The sequence below is a fragment of the Anabrus simplex genome, chromosome 2 (genome assembly GCF_040414725.1).
Source record: "Anabrus simplex isolate iqAnaSimp1 chromosome 2, ASM4041472v1, whole genome shotgun sequence".
Taxonomy (NCBI): Eukaryota; Metazoa; Arthropoda; class Insecta; order Orthoptera; family Tettigoniidae; genus Anabrus; species Anabrus simplex.
In genome coordinates this window covers 1,134,472,160-1,134,493,498 of record NC_090266.1, presented here as the reverse complement: position 1 = coordinate 1,134,493,498, position 21,339 = coordinate 1,134,472,160, and the positions used below count along the sequence as shown (strand labels likewise).

General features: G+C 41.4%; 1 protein-coding gene across 2 annotated transcripts in view; it reads left to right on the top strand.

Annotated features, from left to right (window-relative positions):
* Window positions 1-21,339, top strand: part of LOC136863343 (uncharacterized) — a 215,677-nt gene that overhangs the window by 75,026 nt on the left and 119,312 nt on the right. Inside the window, exons 2-3 of one of the 2 annotated variants that reach the window (XM_067139730.2) lie at window positions 19,631-19,792; window positions 19,884-20,115. In XM_067139730.2, the coding sequence (XP_066995831.1) occupies window positions 19,921-20,115 (195 nt within the window). In that variant the 5' untranslated portion in view covers window positions 19,631-19,792; window positions 19,884-19,920. Of the gene's footprint in view, window positions 1-19,630; window positions 19,793-19,868; window positions 20,116-21,339 lie in introns of both variants that reach the window. The other variant, XM_067139731.2, reaches the window with a different exon arrangement.

Below are 21,339 nucleotides of genomic sequence, written 5' to 3'. Positions count from 1 at the left end.
ATGTCAAGGCTAACATGTCAGAAAATGCTCCATATGTAGCCCTTACAACAGATGGGTGGACTTCATTGAAAAATGAAAACTATATAGCAGTTACCGCTCATTTCATATGTAAAAGTGATGGCACACTCTCTTCAAAGCTTCTGTCCTGCTCAAAGTTTGTAGGAAGACACACAGCAGACAACATTGCCGAAGAACTCAAGAAAGTGGTAATAGAATGGGATCTTCAGGACAAAATCGTGGCCTGCACAACAGATAATGCTTCAAATATGGTTAGTGCGGTTCAGAAGTGCAACTGGTGGCACGTTCCGTGTTTAGCGCATAGTTTGAATCTAGTAGCACAATCAAGCCTGGAAGAAATAAGGCCAACGAGAGAGAAGGTAAAACGTATTGTCGAATTCTTTAAAAGGAGAAACTTCACAGCACTCAAAAACAGATGGGTTATCCTGTTCTGACTCTAAAGCAGGACTGTCCAACACGGTGGAACTCAACATACGAGATGATGAATAGAGTGATTCAGACCAAAGAACCACTACAAAGTACTCTTGCAATAATGAACAATAATTCTGTGGAAGTTTTAAACAAAGAAGACTGGTACATAATTGAGAAATCAGTTGAAATTCTTCGGTGTTTCGATGAAATGACGAGGGAAGTCAGCAGTGAAAAGCATGTTACCCTTTCAAAAATTGGATTGATGAGTAGGAACCTTCGAACTCATTACCAACAGCTGCGAGAGATGGAACATGACAGTCCGGCCATTTCTCGACTCCTTGGCAAGATATGTGAAGAACTGACAAGTAAAATTTGCAATAAGTACCACAATATAAATATAATGTGGGAAGCAACACTTTTAGATCCACGATTTAAGACGTATGGTTTTATGAAGGATGAAAGCAAACTTAAAGAAATAAAGGAAAAACTTATTAATGATGCCGCTACCGTTATTGGCACTGCACACCAACAGACAGCTGTTAACACATCAGCTGGAACACGAGAGCCCTCATCAAATGAGAATCAGGGATATGGGTCTGCAGTATCATTTTCGAGCATACTATGGAAAAACTTTGATACAGCCGTTGAAGAGCTCGTTCAAGCGCCAACTGTTAATCCAAAAGCAGCAAGTATCATACAGATGGACAAGTATTTAAATATGCCTCTTCTGCATAGGATAGAGAATCCTCTTCAATGGTGGAATGACAACAAAGATACCTTGCCAGCCCTCTACGACTTAATGAAGAAGATACTTTGCATTATGGCGACATCAGTTCCCTGTGAACGAGTGTTCTCAAAGCAGGGACAGACCATCACAGAAAACCGTACACGTCTAAAAAGTGACAAAGTTTCTAAAATCATGTTCCTGAATGCAAATATGCCGTGAACATTTTGAGCACCATTTAAAGTGTTGTAGCCTATTGGAAGATTAACATTTGTCGGTAGTTTCCCTTAATTTTTATTTTCGTGCTCTCCTTGTACAGTATATAGTGTTTAATTGTTATTTTCGTGTTCTCCTTGTACAGTATATAGTGTTTAATTTTTATTTTCGTGTTCTCCTAGTACAGTATATAGTGTTTAATTTTAATTTTCGTGTTCTCCTAGTACAGTATAATATAGTGTTTGATTTTCATTTTCGTGTTCTCCTAGTACAGTATAATATAGTGTTTGATTTTTATTTTCGTGTTCTCCTAGTCCAGTATAATATAGTGTTTTATTTTTATTTTCATGTTCTCCTAGTACAGTATAATATAGTGTTTGATTTTTATTTTCATGTTCTCCTAGTACAGTATAATATAGTGTTTGATTTTTATTTTCGTGTTCTCCTAGTACAGTATAATATAGTGTTTAATTTTTATTTTCGTGTTCTCCTAGTATATTTATATTTGCTAGTGGCTTTACGTCGCACCGACATAGATAGGTCTTATGGCGACGATGGGACAGGGAAGGGCTAAGAGTGGGAAGGAAGCGGCCGTGGCCTTAATTAAGGTACAGCCTGGTGTGAAAATGGAACCATTTTCAGGGCTGCCGACAGTGGGGTTCGAACCCACTATCTCCCGAATACTAGATACTGGCCGCACTTAAGCGACTGCAGCTATCGAGCTCGGTAAATATCTCTTTAATTGTGCGAGTATATGTTTAATTAATGAAAATAACATTGTGACATTTGTAAACACATCTACTGCCAGTGTAATTATGACAGGTGTATTTCAGAATGAATGAAGACATTCTTATCCTAAAAACATTTTAGACATGATATTTCTGGGTGCATTTTTCAGATTTTCGACTGGTTTTTCACGTGCCGTGAAGTTTTATCCTTGCCCTAATTACAATACCTGCCGATACATTCAACTGGTGGAAATATCCTTGGATTAGTTACTTTTAAACAACTGTACTTCCATTGTAACTGTGTTATCTGTATTTCGTATTGACCGAAAAAATCTTAACCTAAACGCAGCCTTTAAACGAGATTATTGTGCGCGAATTTCAGTGTTCCAACTGTTCGTTCGCGTTTCGTGCAGCTTTATGCTGGCCATGGCCATTAGAAACTACACACAGCACGTTCGATACACTGATACAGGCATAGTCCCGCTGGCCCGGAGCATGTAATGTTGCCTCTCGAAGTTCTCTCTACTGCGCAGTGCGTAGTTACAGCCCCGCGTCTGAAGTGCCCACTGCACACAGCCAAGGCCAACTAGTTTATCCTTTGAGTTTATCTAGTGCCGCCTTCGACACAGCACGTTCGTTACAGGCACATTCCAGCTGACGCGGAGCATGTCATGTTGCCTCTCTCTCTCCCTCTACTATGCAGTTACAGTCCCGCGTCCCATGTGGCGGTACTCTGTACCGAAACGCTCCGCCTCCAAGCTCCTAATGTTGCGGAACAACTGAATGTTCCGGTCTGCCCAACCCTACTGTGGAGTCGATCATCAGTAACAAACTTAAGACTTGGTTATCTTGTAGACTTTCTGCAGAGATTACGTACCTGGAAGTTCCCGGTTTTCTATTCATTCATTCATTCATTCATTCATTCATTCATTCATTCATTCATTCATTCATTCATCAACAACAACAACAACAACAACATTATGATCTACTGAGCGAGTTGACTGCGTGGTACTGGCCGCGCAGCTGTGCTCTTGCATTTAGGAGATGGTGGGTTAGAATCACATCACCGGCAGCCTTGTCCGACTCGTTGGCTGAACGGTCAGCGTACTGGCCTTCGGTTCAGAGGGTCCCGGGTTGGATTCCCGGCCGGGTCGGGGATTTTAACCTTAATTGGTTAATTCCAATGGCACGGGGGCTGGGTGTATATGTTGTCTTCATCATCATTTCATCCTCATCACGACGCGCAGGTCACCTACGGGTGTCAAATAGAAAGACCTGCACCTGGCGAGCCGAACCCGTCCTGGGATATCCCGGCACTAAAAGCCATACGACATTTCATTTTTACTGGCAGCCTTGAAGTGTGATTTCCACGGTTTCTTATTTTCACTTTAAAGCCATGGCGCTTCTTTCCTAGTCCTTGACCTTTTCTATCCTATCGCCGCCGAAAACCTACTTGAGTTAGTGCGCTGTTAAATTACTACAGTGGACTCTTTTTAATTCGAACTCCAAGGGGACCAAAATGTTACAAGTTTGGGCTGAGAAGAACTGGGAGAAAGAAGACTAGCTGCTCGACTAAGTGGTATGTTCCGAGCTGTCAGCGGAGAAATGGCGTGGCATGACATTAGTAGACGATTAAGTTTGAGTGGCGTCTTTAAATATAGGAAAAATCACAATATGAAGGTAATGTAGGAATTCAAGAGGACAAATTGGGGTAGGAAAGGGAGTTAGGGATTGGAAAAACTTACCAAGGGAGATATTCAATAAATTTCCAATGTCATTGATATCATTTAAGAAAAGGCTAGGAAAACAACAGATAGGGAATCTGCCACCTTGGCTACTGCCCTAAATGCAGAGATTGATTGATTGATTGATTGATTGATTGATTGATTGATTGATTGATTGATTGATTGATTGATTGATTGATTGATTGATTGATTGATTGATTGATTGATTGATTGATTGATTGATTGATTGATTGATTGATTGATTGATTGATTGATTGATTGATTGATAAGAAACATACCGAATTATCCTAAATTCGAATTAACCAAGAATGACTTTTAAAAAAATATAGTACAGTAGTGTGTAAATACACACAATAAATTCATTGTAATTAATAACTATTACAGTATTATGCATTCTACCGCCCGACTCATTGGCTGAATGGTTGAGGCCTTCGGTTCAGAGGGTCGCGGGTTCGATTCCGGGCCGGGGATTAATTCTTCTGGCTCTGAAACTGGGTGTTTGTGTTTGTTCCAACACTTTCCTCTTCGTATTCAGACAACGCACTGCACTACCAACCACCATAGAAACACACAAATGTGATTACATCCTTCCATATAAGGTTGGCGTCAGGAAAGGCATCCGGCCGTAAAACAGGACCAAATTCACATTTGCAACACAGTTCGCACCCGCCACCCCGCAGGTGTGAGGAAAAAGCGGTAGAAGAAGAAGAAGAATATTAGGTATGCATTCTACCGTACCTTAAGAGCTGCCATGTTGTCTTGTATTGTAGATGAAAGTTTTCACACGAAAATATATGCGTACTATATAAACGCAAGTAAAACATCATCATTTAAAACCAACCTGAGTTTGCCTTAAAATTAACTATGCCTAGATTTTCGGCAATTTGTTCTTCCTTAGCATGCACTATTGGAACCCCTAATAGACCGTTATGATCACGGGACTTTTTGAACCACTTTAAAACACACTCGCCAATATCGGGAAATTCACCGCCTCTTATTCGTTTCCTCTTTCCTCCGTTCTGTAAAACCCAGCTTTCCATTATTTTGTCTTTGTTGTTTATGTATGTTGACAACGTGTTAGGTGATTTCAGTCTTCTTCTTTACTCCTCTTTCCACTTCTCTTAACACTTCAACCTTTTTTCTTTTCTTTTTGCAAGTGTTAAACTACTTTGACAGTTGGGAACACACTGGGTGAGAGATATAATAATAATTCCGTGTGGCTATTTCTAGTCGAGTGCAGCCCTTGTAAGGCAGACCCTCCGATGAGGGTGGGCGGCATCTGCCATGTGTAGGTAACTGCGTGTTATTGTGGTGGAGGATAGTGTTATGTGTGGTGTGTGAGTTGCAGGGAAGTTGGGTCAGCACAAGCACCCAGCCCCCGGGCCATTGGAATTAACCAATGAAGGTTAAATTCCCCGATCCGGCCGGGAATCAAACCCGGGACCCTCTGAACCGAAGGCCAGTACGCTGACCATTCAGCCAACGAGTCGGACGGGTGAGAGATGAAAGGTTCACATTCCAAGGTTGAAGACTTTACGACGGGAGAAAGGAAGTTAGCGGTGGCCAAGTGCGGGTGTCCGTAGATAAGCGATGGTCAAGACCATGTCGATCCTACACTCATAGACAGTGTTGCCAGGTCTACAAATAAAAAATCGGTAGATTGTACGTAAAAACTTCGGGAGTTTTAATGAAAATTTCGACAGTTCCTCGAGCACTGAAATGTTGTAATATAACTAAATTAAATAATGCAATAGTCATTTGAATTTATTAAGGAAAAAAATACAATTTCACTCCCCCGTACTCTCTGGACACTCTGTGTTTCTTCTAGTTCTCTTTCTCCCCACTCTTCCTGTAGACGTAGTTATTCATCAGGCGTAGAAATTGTGTGCCAGTTTTGAAGTCGTAGCGGGATGCAGATTTTGCATTCTGTATGCGGATCGGTGATTTCACTTCGAATGATGCTGTCAAGCGTGAATTTTGAGTTCAATAAGAGGGGAGAGATTAGGTACGCAATTCGAGCCTAAAATGAATGCGGGGAAGTGCGTAACGAGCGATGTTATCGATAACACGTCATGCATTTAAGAAAAATGAATTTGGATTGGAAGAAATTTCGGGAATTTTTGGGGGGGTTTTCTGGTGTGTAGCAAAAATCAAGAGATCTCCTGAAATTTCGAGAGACCTGGCAATACTGCTCATTGACAGCCGCAGTGGTAAAGGTTAAGTCTGTTAACAATAGCGATTTCCTGCTCATAGCTAGGAAGCTACAATAAAAATAGAGAATTCTTGGGAATGATTTGAAGGCTTCAATTCGTGGAACCGTTACAAAATTAACTTCCGAAAACATTCTGACTTCGAATTAAATACGATTTTTTTGCATTGATTAGAATAGGAATTTCAAGGAGAATAAGCTTGTATTCGAATTATCCAATTTCTGAATTATCCAATGTCGGATTAACCAGAGTCCACTGTATTTTAAAAAAATCATTATGATGCACCACAAGTAGTGAGGTAAGCAACAGCTAACCTAATATCATCCACATTGGTCTGCCGCCGTGGTCTCACTTTCCGCCCGGTTGGCCAAGGCCCAATACCGGCTGTGGCACGAATTTGCCTGAGGTAATGCAGTCGAGAAGAGAAGTAGGCTAACATCACACTCTCAGTCATCCTAGACGCGGTTTTGCACTTCATATCTCAGCGAACAACGGGACGATAGGTCACGGTGTCTTGCTTTCCAGTCCTTGCTCCACACATCAGGACAGCACCATATCGACTCAGGTTATAGTTATAATTATAGTTATAATATAGTATATAATATATAGTATAATATACTTAGTATAACATAGTTATAATACCAATGATTTGAAAGCGCAAAGGTTTATAGAAACCTCTCAATGAAGGCGTATTTAGTTACGAGAGCGATAGTAAGAAGACTACCTATTTCGTTTTTTTTTTTTAATGCCTCATCGACATCAACACACCTGTATCCACTTTTTCATCATTTTTCTCTCTTTGCTAGTGGTTTACCTTATTAACCCTTAAATGCACAGCATTTCATATGTGCAAAGGACAATAAACCTGCTTGTTATATCTGCTTTACGATTTTACAAGTGTCCATTTGTCCATTTACTTCTGCCTCGAAGACGAACTCGCTAGGGGTCGCTAGTGTATTAAAAATGAGCATTTTTTTTTTAATTTTCTGACTTTTCTTACTGATCAGCTGGACAGTTATGGTAAAACAAATAACCTCAGAAAACCCCTAAGATTGAATTCTGGCAGTAGCTACGGTACAGTAATCGTACAGCTTTGCATATACCGATCCGTAAAACATTCAAAACTCTTAAAATTATTACTTATCCAAATAAATAAAAATATATTAATTTTGACAATTTTTTTAATGTCCGCCTCTGTGGTAGAGTAGAGATGGGTTCGATTCCCACCTCAGCCATCCTCGAAGTGGTTTTCCGTGGTTTCCCTCTTCTCCTCCAGGCAAATGCCGGGATGGTACGTAACTTAAGGTCACGGCAGCTTCCTTCCCTCTTCCTTGTCTGTCCCTTCCAATCTTCCCATCCCTCCACAAGGCCCCTGTTCAGCATAGGCCTAGCAGGTGAGGCCGCCTGGGCGAGGTACTGGTCCTACTCCACAATTGTATCCTCGAGCCGATGTCTGACGATCTAGGACACTGCCCTTGAGGCGGTAGAGGTGGGATCCTTCGCTGAGTCCGAGGGAAAACCAACCCTTGTGGGTAAACAGATTAAGACGAAGAAGAATTTTAAAAATATGTTTCTGGTAACAATCTATTATTTTTAGAATGAAAAACCTTCATATTTAGAAGAAATAATAAATTGCTCATTTAAGGTTTAAGACATAGGACGTTTTTATCGACGCAAAAACAGGAAAGTACAGGACAGGGAAGGTAGCAGCAGCGGCCTTAATTAAGGGTGCCTGGTGTGAGAATGGAAGACCGCGGAAAAACCATCTTCAGGGCTGTCAACAGTGGGATTCGACCCACAATCTCCCGTATGCAAATTATTATTATTACCAAGCGAGTGGCTACGCGGTTTGTGTTACTTAGCTGTCAGCTTGCATTCGGGAAATAATGGGTTCGAACTCGCACTGCCCGCAGCCCTGAAGATGGTTTTCGATGGTCTCCCATTTTCACTCCAATCAAATGCTGGGACTCTACCTTAATTAAGGCGACGGTCTCTTCTTTCCAACCCCTAGCCCTCTACTAACCTATCGTCGCTATAAGACTTATCTGTGTCGGTGCGATGTAAAGCAAATTATAAAAAATATTATTATTATTATTATTATTATTATTATTATTATTATTATTATTATTATTATTATTATTATTATTATTATTATTATTATTATTGTTCCGAGGTATCTGTGGAACAGCAGAGGTGAAAGAAGGTGCGGGGGTGAACGGGCCTCAAAATACGAAATTAAAGTTAAGGTAAAATTTAACAAGGTTATATTTTCTTTTCAAAATCAAGAAATAACAAGCATGGCAGGTACAGAGTAGCAAGGCAACAAAAGTACAATTACAGTATTTACAGGATTTGGGCTTCGAGCCCCGAACTCACCATCCTTGAGCAATTAGCCCAACTTTACCCCAAAACACGTTTTAACAGAGGGGCAGAAAACCCCATTCATGCCCAGGAGCACTTGCTCCAAATTACACAGTAAAGCCTCCTTGAGGCGCGCAGAAAACAAAATTTTCAAGAAAGAGCAACTCGCTCTCAAAATTTAAGCCTGTCAAAGGCCACACCAAATTCCACCTTCAAGCTGTCCTCTAAGGACATAAACACAGGGGTAAAATACCCAACCTACTGAGGCCTATTAAGTGAGAAAAGGTTAATTACATGGCCTCTAAAATACCAATTTGAGAGGAGGCGATCCGCACTCCTAATACATTTTGTTTAAAACCTACTTGGCACTAGGCCGTTAATGCAAGGGCTAATCCCATACTAAAGAGGTGACTTATAGAAGGAAACAATTTACATTACGTTAAGGAAGAAAGGTTGTGAAAATAAGTTCACCTCAATGCAATATGAGTGGGAGCTCGAGAGGGTTAAGCACTCTCTATCCCAATATGTAGATAAACAGAAAGAATTGACACCGAGTGTCTTTACATTATTAAAGGAAAGTTACATGGAAAAGGCTTCGGACCTGCCCCGAGAGTTAAACTGCTGAGCTAGCAAGAAAAGAAGTTATTAAAAGGCCATTACCTTGTGGATGAACTGCTGCCCGAAGAAAGAGGCGCTTCCCGCCCCCTGCTACGTACTTTACACACTGAAAGATGTTACAGAAGTGGCGCGGAGACCCGAAAATCAGCAGTTTATATACTCTCGCGGAAAGTTCGAGGCGTTTCAGGAATGAGAACACCCTCCCACAAGAATTTTATTGGCTAGGGTTAAGCAACATATCCCCGTTGAGGAAGATACACCTGATTGGTCAAAAATTAATTAAAGAAATTCGGGATTGGCTAAATTCAAAACAAGGGGAAAGAAAGGGTTATACAGCCAACTTAGACAATAACAGAAAGAAATTTAACAAGGAACAAACTTTTGAAATAAAAATTTCTCCAAAAAACAGTTCTTTCACTTCGCACTAGGGTGCACCATTATAGTTCTTCAGTAGTGTCCTCTAGAAGAGAATGTTCACACTTCTTACTACAGGCAAAACAAAAATACATCGAAAACGACCCAGTTCAGAAACTTCAAAATTTCCAAGTAGTGACATCTTCTGAGAAACTTGAAAATTAACACATTAGATAAAGTTCAGACTTCCTCCAGTAGGGGAGTTTCAACTGGCGCAAAGTTTGAATTAGCGACGTGGAGGTGTACCACCCGGTACAATTATTATTATTATTATTATTATTATTATTATTATTATTATTATTATTATTATTATTATTATTATTATTATTATTTGTGCATGTTGCTGTTTCTTGCTACAATGTTTTTTTGCATTTCTCTTGTTACAGGCCTGAGCAAGATGTAGAATCCAGCGGTCTCATTTGTGACTGAGACAATGTAGAAACTGCTGAAGTATGGGTAGTGCTGAGTAAGGTCATGTGGAGACTAATGCGTTTGTATGTAAAGAAACATGCTACTTATAGAACCAGTCGTGTTGCGATAGCACTTTCTGGCTCAGCGAGAAAACAACAGGAAACTACCTCACCCCTGGTCTTTCCTAGTACACCTCAACCTAATGGCTATAACCGTATATTCTTGTATCTTCTTATTTTTGATTTTGTTGTTTTGAATGTTGTTGCTTTTGCTGTTGTTGTTAAATACAGAAGGTGGGAGCTGAAGATGAATTACAGGCAAACGGAGTATTTTTCTTTGGGGCAAATGCTGATAGAATGTTACAGACCGACAGTCTTACTAATAAAAAGTCCTTATACAGTTTTTTTACACTTGTATAGTTGCACATTGAATAAACCTCGTATAAGCATTGCATATTTTTCTTATTAATAAACATGGTATACGCATTGTATTATTATACTGCACGTATAGCCTACACTCGTTCCAAGCTGTAGGAATCTCTTCCTACAGTTCACTGGAGTATTTCTTCACGTACATCGCGTTTATGATCGCCTTGCTGATTATCTAGGAGCAAAACCTTTCAAGAAGCCGCGTGGTGGCACGAATAGAATAGAATAGAATAGAATAGAATAGAATAGAATAGAATAGAATAGAATAGAATAGAACGCTCAGATAAACAAGAACGGAACAGTATGTTAATAATTATTAACCCCATTCCGCGCTCATGTACGTAGTGCTGTGAGAACATGATTTATTTTTTTATTTTTTTTTTCTAGTTGCTTTACGTCTCATCGACACAGACAGGTCTTATGGCGACGATGGGACAGGGAAGGGCTAGAAGTGGGAAGGAAACGGCCGTGGCCTTAAATTAAGGTACAGCCCCAGCATTTGCCTGGTGTGAAAATGGGAAAACCAAGGAAAACCATATTAAGGGCTGCCGACAGTGGGGTTCGAACCTACTATCTCCCGAATACTGGATATTGGCCGCACTTCAGCGACTGCAGCTATCGAGCTCGGTAGAACATGATATAGAGCCACCTCCTGGATCTTTCATTAAATCATTTCTGTCTGTGGTAATGACAATTCGAGCATACTCGTCCCTAAATATATATTTCATTTTAAAACTTTCGTCATGTAGGAGAAAAGGGTCACTCTGTCTCTTAAAATCTTTATTTTACGAATATATCCAGCCTCCATCACCTCTAAATGTTCTATGACTTCTGTGTTACAAATATCATGGAAATCATCAACGTTATTTTCCATTGTTTCAATGCGTACGTAATGGATAAATCGGATATTTTAATACGATTATATTACTGCTGACAGTAAATACCACTAAAATAAACTATTCGCTCGTTGTTTTTTTCGTCACTCGCTGCTATATAATGCTTATACAAGGGTCCTGGTCTGTATAAGCAATTCGGTGAATAACTATAACAGATATATACACAGGAGGCTTATACACGGTTTATTAGTAACCAATTGAACATAAACGGTGTATAAATCTTGTATAAAAGTTATACACCGTTTATTAGTAAGACTCCGAATGTAATTAAATTTAAGACAATATTCTGTAAATTCAAATGACAGTGATAAATAATTGAACCTGATGGTACACGTTTGCCTGTAATGACAGAAGAATATGAGAACAATTGAAGACTTTGGTGGTCGAAGGAGTTAACTCATTTTTTTACTTTTTAGATTTGAGTTCTCTTTATGCAAAAACATGTCAACTCTGTTTCTATCTTATGGTGTTATGAAAATCTTTTAGATGTCAACAGATGTTAAGATATTTGCATTTCAGGAGGTGTTATATATTAAAAGTGTTATTTTGTTGCATGGAAGAAGATGTTAGCAGTTTTGAATTCGCAAGAATGTGTTAACTCGGGAAATAACACTTTCTTGACATGGTTATCTGTTACTGTTGGTACTACTGCACACATACATAGTAGCCCTCATTGTCATTCTATTTTCCCATTATTGTGGTGTTTGCAGTAACAGAATGTATCGAGAAAGGAAGCTTGTTAAAGTAGCTTTAGATAATAATAATAATTCAAGCGAAAATGGTTGTTCGTGAGCATCTACAATCTTTCCCTAGTTAATTGTCTCATTATTCAAGAAGCATAAATGCCCATCGTACGTATCTGGCTCCTAAACGATCAGTAAATAAAATGTATGATTTGTATGTAAATGACTGCCAGATAAAGTGTGCAAAACCAGTATCCGTTAGCATGTACAAATAAATCTTTATAAACGATTTTAATCTGGGGTTTGGCTTTCCTCGCACTGATGCGTGCAAGATTTGTGATGCTGGTTATAGCAATGAAGACAATGTCCACAAATACAAAGCTGCCTTCGGCAATCAGAAACGTGGCAGGGAAACAGCTAGGAAATAAAAGGGAATATTTTATACGACCTTTGATTTGCAGAAAACTCTACCGCTTCCCAAACTTGCTTTGTGTTTGCAACATATACGGCTGTGCAACCTACAAATACATGTTATAGCTAACAATGAACAAAAGGCAGAGGTTTTTTTTTTCTTTTTTTTTTTTCCACATTTGGACAGATGATGAAGGTCATAGAGGTTAATTAGACGTCTCTAGTCGTATGCTAACTTTCCTAGAAAATACTATATAGCTCCATCTACAACTCTAAGAATGTTATAACTTGAAGTGATTCAGCCACTGGTCAAAATAAGAATTTTCAGGTTGTATATCTATGGCGGTATAATGTACTGAAGGGGAAAATAAAAACCACACAACACAACTTTCCATGGGTTCTAATAGGGATTTTGTAATAATAGAAAATTAACTATAATAATAATTTTGTGTGGCTGTTTCGTGTGGAATGTGTATTGATTAAAGTGTTAATATACAAAAACTACATTGTGTAAAATGTTCATATATATGAAAAAAGCTGTTATGCATTAAATGTTAGTATTTTAAACTAATATATTGTTCATATGAAATTATTACTCTTTTGTCCGGTTCCATGGCTAAATGGTTAGCGTGCTGGCCTTTGGCCACAAGGGTCCCGGGTTCGATTCCCGGTAGGGTCGGGAATTTTAACCATCATTGGTTAATTTCTCTGGCACGGGGCTGGGTGTATGTGTTGTCTTCATCATCATTTCATCTTCATCACGACGCGCAGGTCACCTATGGGTGTCAAATCGAAAGACCTGCATCTGGCGAACCGAACATGTCCTCGGACACTCCCGGCACTAAAAGCCATACGCCATTTCATTTCATTACTCTTTTCATAAACATATTGTTGTACATAACCCCTTCTTCTTTAATACAAGCACACCTTATGCCATACTCTCTAGTCTGCAAGAAGGCATTAACTCAATTTTTTTGGACAAATAGCTTTACAAAATTAAGTCATTATAAGGATAGAGCATTGTAGCTCAGAAGTTAAAATAATAAGTATGTTTTATTGCTCTTCTGAGAAAAAATCAATAAAATTCACATTTGCATAAAAGTTTCAAAGCTTTAACTTTACCTCAGAATAACTCCAAACTAATAAAAACTAGTTAACAAATTTTTGCATCAAGATCTTCATGGTAAACTAAATTCAGTATTATAGAGTAGAAGCTCAAAACCAAGAAACTCATCTACAATTCCGTGGCACAAAATATTTTGCTGTACTGAACTGAAACCGAATAACATGCAAGGAAATGGTTAGCCTCAGAGTTGAACTTTTCGAGGAGAGAGGCTGGAAAGTCGAGCTTGGATGAGATCAGAGAAATTATGGAGGCAGAATAAAAAGTGTTGGAGAAGGAGATCGAACAAGTTCGGGCACGTGAAAAGGATGACAGACGACGGAATTCCCAGGTGATGCTTTATTTGAAAGGTAAGGGTAAGAGAAAACGGGATAAATCTAGGGAACGGTGGATCGGTGGTATATGAAGAAGCATCGCTGGAATAGTTTTAAGTGAGGAAGATGCAGAAGGGAACTTTGGAGGAGTGAAGTCATAAAAATTCCTAGGTTAGTCACTGTTGTATTATAGAATATTTCTATATTATTATTATTATTATTATTATTATTATTATTATTATTATTATTATTATCAGCATTCGATTCCTTGGCTGAATGATCAGCGTTGAGGCCTTCGGTTCAGAGGGTCCAGGGCTCGATTCCCGGCCGGGTCGAGGATTTCTATCTCATCTGATTAATTCTTCTGGCTAGGGTTTGTATTTGTCCAAACACATTCATCTTCATATTCAGACAACACACCACACTACCAACCATCCAGAAACATGCATTAGCGATTACAACCCTCCATATAGGGTTGGCGTCAGGAAGGGCATCCGGACGCAAAACAGGGCCAAATCCACATATGCGACACAGTTTGAACCCACGACCACACAGTTTGGGAAAAGCGGAAGATTATTATTATTATTATTATTATTATTATTATTATTATTATTATTATTATTATTATTATTATTATCCAATTTATTGAGGTCGGAACCTGATGTGGATTTGATTGTCTGCTGAGTCCAATTTAGGGACTCAGTCATAAAAATTCCTAGTTTAGTCACTAGAGTAGAATAGAGTATGATTTTACAGTTTAAAATTATTGAAAGGATCTTCCGTTGTTTGAGGGAATTGAGGTTTTTACTGGTACTGATAATAACTTGAGTTTCAACCAGGTCAATTCATAAACTGTTTTATTTTCATAGTTATTAAGATGTTGTAGGTCAATATTTATTCTCATAATTACCGGATTTCTGACAAAAGACTTCTTCTTTTCCTACCGTTTTTCCCACACCTGTGGGGTCGCGGGTGTGAACTGCGTCGCACATGTGGATTTGGCCCTGTTTTCGGCCGGACGCCCTTCCTAACGCCAACCCTATATGGAGGTATGTAATCACTATTGCGTGTTTCTGTGGTGGTTGGTAGTCTGTTGTGTGAATATGAGGAGAAGAGTGTTGGGACGGACACAAACACCCAGTCCCCGAGCCAGAAGAATTAATCAGAAGCTATTAAAATCCCCGACCCGGCCGGGAATCGAACCCGGGACCCTCTGAACCGAAGGCCAGTACGCTGACCATTCAGCCAACGAGATTTCTAACAAAAGGCTATTGTTAAGAAAATGTTGCAAACTTTGGGCTGGGAATAGCCGGGAGTGAGGAGATGAGTTATTTGACTAAGCGGTATGTCCCGAGCTGTCAGTGGAGAGATGACGTGGAATAACAGTAACAGGTTAAATAGTATGAATGGAGTTATTAACCTTCCAATTGCTGTTGCTGACATGGTTCGCAATGAGTGCTACCACGCGGGAATGCTATTTACGAAGCAGTTTGTCGCCACGTGTGCGAACTTTTAGATGTACATTCCAGATGTTTGAGGCATTGTCATTTGATGTTAGACTTACTGCTGTTTCGTGACAGTCTACAGAACCTTTCACTTAACATTTACAATGAGAGTATGAGAGGATATGTGTATGTATATAAAATGCACCCTCACGTATAATATGGCACCAGTAGAAAAGAGGGAATATGTTAAATTAACATAGGGCCTTGATGTAAAAAGAAAGGGGTCGGTGGATGCAGAGTGGGTCTCGGCCCACAAGTTGTCACGGCTGGTACGTAGTCCGACACCTCTGCACTCCGAGTGGCCAACCGAGCAGAGGAGGGGTGGCCACGGCTCTACCGTGGCTCTAAGCTTCTCTATTGGGGAGACGGAGAGGGCTGGTCCCCAGCGTCAGCTGTCCTGAGAATGGTTTTTCGTGGTTTTCTACTCTCCTGCACTAAGGCCTTTGCCGATATAGTCCTTAATATAGGCCACGGCCAACCCCTCTCACCTTCTCCGCACATCTCCTTCTCCGATACTAATCTCCTGGCCTGAAAGAGGAGGCCCGCCTGCCCCTTCAGGGGAGGAGTTAAAACATTTGGTAGTAGTAGTACTAGTAAAAGGAGGCTTAGTTGTGTAAACATAACTGAGCACATCTGGAAATAAATACTATTTAAAAGGGTCAAAAGTTGGAAATACCGTAACATGAGGATAAAGTCTTAATTAAAGAGGACAAGTTTGGGTGAATATTCATTTATGGCACGGAGCCTCCGTGGCTCAGACGGCAGCGCGTCGGCCTCTCACCGCTGGATACCGTGGTTCAAATCCCGGTTACTCCACGTGAGATTTGTGCTGGACAAAGCGGAGGCGGGACAGGTTTTTCTCCGGGTACTCGGGTTTTCCCTGTTATCTTTCATTCCATCAACACTCTCCATTCTCATTTCATAGTCATAATAATAATAATTTCGTGTGGCTATATCTAGCCGAGTGCAGCCCATGTAAGACAGACCCTCCGATGAGGGTGGGCGGCATCTGCTATGTGTAGGTAACTGCGTGTTATTGTGGTGAAGGATAGTGTTATGTGTGGTGTGTGAGTTGCAGGGATGTTGGGAACAGCACAAACACCCATCCCCCGGACCATTGGAATTAACCAATGAAGGTTAAAATCCGCGACCCGGCCGGGAATCGAACCCGGGACTCTCAGTACGCTGACCATTCATCCAACGAGTCGGACTAAAAACTCGTGTCCACATCCCGAGGTGGTGCAGCTCTTTTCAGGCACACCCCCATTGGAGGTGAGCTGCGTGTACCACTTGAACCATATACCAGCCCTCCTGCCATTCTTAAATTTCTGGCAGTACCGGGAATCGAACCCGGCCCCCGAGGACGGCAGCTAATAACACTAACCGTTACGCTACGGAGGCGGACTATCATTCATTACTAAATCACTTTGGGAGTGGCGACCCCATCGTACTAATAGCCTATATATGATTCATTCATTACATCCCTGACCCGGTCAATGACTGGAAAACAGGTTGTAGGTTTTCATTTTCATTTTCATTCATTTATGGGAAGAGGAATTAGGGTGCGGAGTAATTTACCAAGGGATACGTTCGATAAATTCTCACATTCTTCTTCTTCTTCTTAATCTGGTTACCCTCCAAGTTCGGTTTTTCCCTCGGACTCGGCGAGGGATCCCACCTCTACCGCCGCAAGGGCAGTGTCCTGGAGCTTCAGACTTTGGGTCGGGGATACAACATTCTTCATGACAAACAAATTTACCATTATATCTTCATCATCATTAATCAATCGCCACTGATCCGCAGCGGCCTCACCTGCTATGCTGAACAGGGGTCTTGTGGAGGGATGGGAAGATTGGATGGGACAGGCAAGGAAGGAGGAAGGAAGCGGCCGTGGCCTTAAGTTAGGTACCATCCCGGCATTTGCCTGGAGGAGAAGTGGGAAACCACGGAAAACCACTTCCAGGATGGCTGAGGTGGGAATCGAACCCACCTCTACTCAGTTGACCTCCCGAGGCTGAGTGGACCCTGTTCCAGACCTCGTACCACTTTTCAAATTTCGTGGCAGAGCCGGGAATCGAACCCGGACCTCCGGGGGTGGCAGCTAATCACGCTAATCACTACACCACAGAGGCGGACAATTTTCACATTCTTCGAAATAATTTAAGAAGAAACTCTGGTGGCAGTCCTGGGTGCGGATCAGTGGCGATTGATTAATGATGATGAAGATATAATGGTAAATTTGTTTGTCATGAAGAATGTTGGAGAACTGAATAAAAGTACTTCTTCCAGCATTTAAGAACAGACTACCTGATTGGGAATCCGCTACCTGGTCGACAGCCAGAAATAAATAGCAATGGTGATTGGTTGGTGGGCCAGTATGTTGTCCATTCAGCCAAGAAACCGGACATTATTATTATTATTATTATTATTATTATTATTATTATTAGTAGTAGTAGTAGTAGTAGTAGTAGTAGTAGTAGTAGTAGTAGTAGTAGTAGTAGTGATGATGTAGTAGTAGTAGTACCGAGTGAGTTACCTGCGCGGTTAGGGTCGAGTAGCTGAGAATTTGCATTCGGGAGATGGTAAGTTCGAATCCCACCGTCAGCCGTCCTGAAAATGGTTTTCTGTAGTTTCCCATTTTCGCACCAGGCGAATTCTGCGGGCCCTTCCTTGCTTCACCGAAAACTGTTGATGCGGTAGTGCGACGTTAAAGTACTAGCAAAATTATTATTATTATTATTATTATTATTATTATTATTATTATTATTATTGTTGTTGTTATTATTATTATTATTACCCGGAGGCCACGGGTTCGATTCCCGGCCAGACCTGAGGGCTGGTTCGAGGTCCATTCAACCTACGTGATTAGAATTGAGGAGCTATCTGACGGTGAAATAGCGGCCCCGGTCTAGAAAGCCAAGAATAACGGCCGAGAGGACTCGTGCTGACCACACGACACCTCGTAATCTGCAGGCCTTCGGGCTGAGCAGCGGTCGCTTCGTAGGCCACGGCCCTTCAAGGGCTGTAGTGCCATGGGGTTTGTATTATTATTATTATTATTATTATTATTATTATTATTATTATTATTATTATTATTATTATTATTATTATTTTATGTCCCTCCCTTAGCTCCGCTTCCTGATACGGGGTCGGGAATGGAGCGAGATGAAATGATATGGCTTGTTTTCACGGCCGGATGCCCTTCCTGACGCCACCCACAGTTGAGGAACTAATGAAGATGAAATAAATATATGGTGAAACAAATTGTTTGTTTGTTTTTTTGTTTTTTGTGTGTTTTTTTTCTATTGGCTTTACGTCGCACCGACACAGATATGTCTTATGGCGACGTTGGGACAGTAAAGGGCTGGGACTGCGAAGGAAGCGGCCGTGGCCTTAATCAAGGTACAGCCCCAGCATTTGCCTGATATGAAAATGGGAAACCACGGGAAACCATCTTCAGGGCAGCCGACAGGGGGTTCGAACCCACTATCTCCCGAATACTCGATACTGGCCGCACTTAAGCGACTGCAGCTATCGAGCTCGGTGAAACACATTGAGTAAGGAAATGGAAAGAACCGGTTGTGGCCTATGATTAGGAACTGTCCCGGCATTTGCCTGGAAGTAAAAATAGGAAACCACAGACAACCATTCTCAGGACAGCCAATTAAATAATAATAATAATAATAATAATAATAATAATAATAATAATAATAATAATAATAATAATAATAATAATAATAATAAACCACAGCCTGTTTCCAGTCATTCGACCAGGTCAGGAATGGAGTGAATGAAGCCCCATCTCGCGGCGAGAATAGGAATTGTGCCGGCTGCGGAGGCCTGTCGCACTCCTCTGGAGCAATGATTAATGAATTACAGATGAAATGAAATGATATTTGAGAGTGCTGCTGGAATGAAATATGACAGGGAAAACCGGAGTACCCGGAGAAAAACCTATCCTGCCTCCGCTTTGTCCAGCACAAATCTCACATGGAGTGACTGGGATTTGAACCACGGAACCCAGCGGTGAGAGACTGGCGCGCTGCCGCCTGAGCCACATTGGCGTGTAATAATAATAATAATAATAATAATAATAATAATAATAATAATAATAATAATAATAATAATAATAATAATAATAATAATAATAAAGTTGGGATTCGATCAGGTTGAGGACTCAATACAGATTTTCTTACGGTTACGCAATCGTTCTTGGTATACCTTCCGGTTCTGTGTTGGGATATGAACCCAGTTTTCTGTAGTAGAAAGTCGACCTTGACTGCTTTAGGCCAAGTCACGTCGCAGCCCGGTCTGAGTTTAAAGTAAAGTGGCTTGCGGGCTCGAGGGAGACCTGTTAAATGCAAGCTGATACCGGAAGGAAGCCTTAGTGAATGAAATGACACAATTGTTGCAGGTGCCTATTGACTTCTGCCTCGCCTCCGCCCACGGCAAGTCAGCAGTGAACGTTGAGAAGCCTTGAGAAACAGGACAAGTTGCAAACAGCTTTCACTTGGGTACACTCGGTACTCTGTAGTTTGGTGCTGAGCTTAGTGCGGTGAACATACTTTTCTCACAGGTGAGTGTTAGCAAGTGTTTTCAGTTCTGCGAGAGGTTGACAGTGTACTGTTGTAGTTTGTGAAGCGTTTAAAAAGTCCATCCACTTGCAGATGCCAAGGAGGGGACAGACGATGGCTCCTGCAAGTAATGGCTGGAATTGGCAGTGTTAACGACAACAGCCAAACACATTTCACACTGTCTCAGCATTTCTTTGCCGCCTGGCAGCTTCGCAACGACAATCGCAAGGCCCGCTGGGAGCAAGAACCCTCTTGCAACCCATTCGAGTCCGAAACCCACCTTGCAGCGCTCCACCAGAAGCTGCAACATCTCAAGGCGGAAATCGTAAGCGATTGTTTTACATTTTCCTACATTACTGACATCTGCTTCGATACGTTCGTTTTGAAATTTGCATGCGCTGTACTGTGACTCATTGGAGTCAAGTACGATTTCATACTGTATATGGAGTGAATGATATTTGATATTCTTACGTGACCAATCTACGGAGTTCTCTTCTCGTTTTGCCGGGTTGAGTGGCTCACGCTAAGGCGCTGGCTTTCTAAGCCCAACTTGGCAGGTTCGATCCTAGCTCAGTCCGGTGGTATTTGAGGGTGCTAAAAATACGTCGACCCCGTGTAGGTAAATTTGCTGGCACGTATAAGAACTCGAGGGGCTGCCTGGCCGAGGCGGTAAAGGCGTGCTCGGTTCGCCCTGAAGGACGTGGGCTCGAATCCCCGTCCGGAAGTCGTAACATTTAAGAAACGAGATTTCCAATTCCGGAAGTGCACATGGCCCTGAGGTTCACTTTTTTCTTTTTTTAAGACTCAAGGTTTGCACCTCAAGTCTTTCCAAAAATATAGGGTTTATTTGTACACCTCGATTTAGAGGCGCATGGTTCACTCAGCCTACACTAACCACTCTACCTCATCACGTGCCGAGGTTAACAATGGTGGAAGCCTTTACCTTCCACTCCTCCAAGGGCCTTCATGGCCTGCACGGAGGTGACTTTGCTTTGCTTTGTATAAGAACTCGTGCGGGACAAAATTTCGTCGTCTCCGAAAACCGTAAATTAATTCTTGTGTACCGGGCGAGCTGGCCGTGCGGTTAGCAGCGCGCAGCTGTGAGCTTGCATCCGGGAGATAGTGGGTTCGAATCCCACTGTCGGCAGCCCTGAAGATGGTTTTCCGTGCTTTCCCATTTTCACACCAGGCAAATGCTGGGGCTGTACCTTAATTAAGGCCACGGCCGCTTCCTTCCCACGCCTAGCCCTTTCCTAACCCATCGTCGCTATCAGACCTGTCTGTGTCGGTGCGACGTAAAGCCACTAGCAAAAAAAAAAAAAATTCTGGTGTTGACGAGTACCTGGGGTACTAAATCAAACGTCATTATTTGCTTATGGCCTCCAGAGAGACCTGGTGCAGGACTTTCGAGTTGACAGCCATGGGTGACCTACGTGCCTGTGAGGATGAGGCCCTACCTACAATGGAAATCGAATTATGAAGACGGCACACACACACTCGATACCCGAGGCAACCAATCAAGGTTAAAATCCTCGATCCCGCCGGGAAG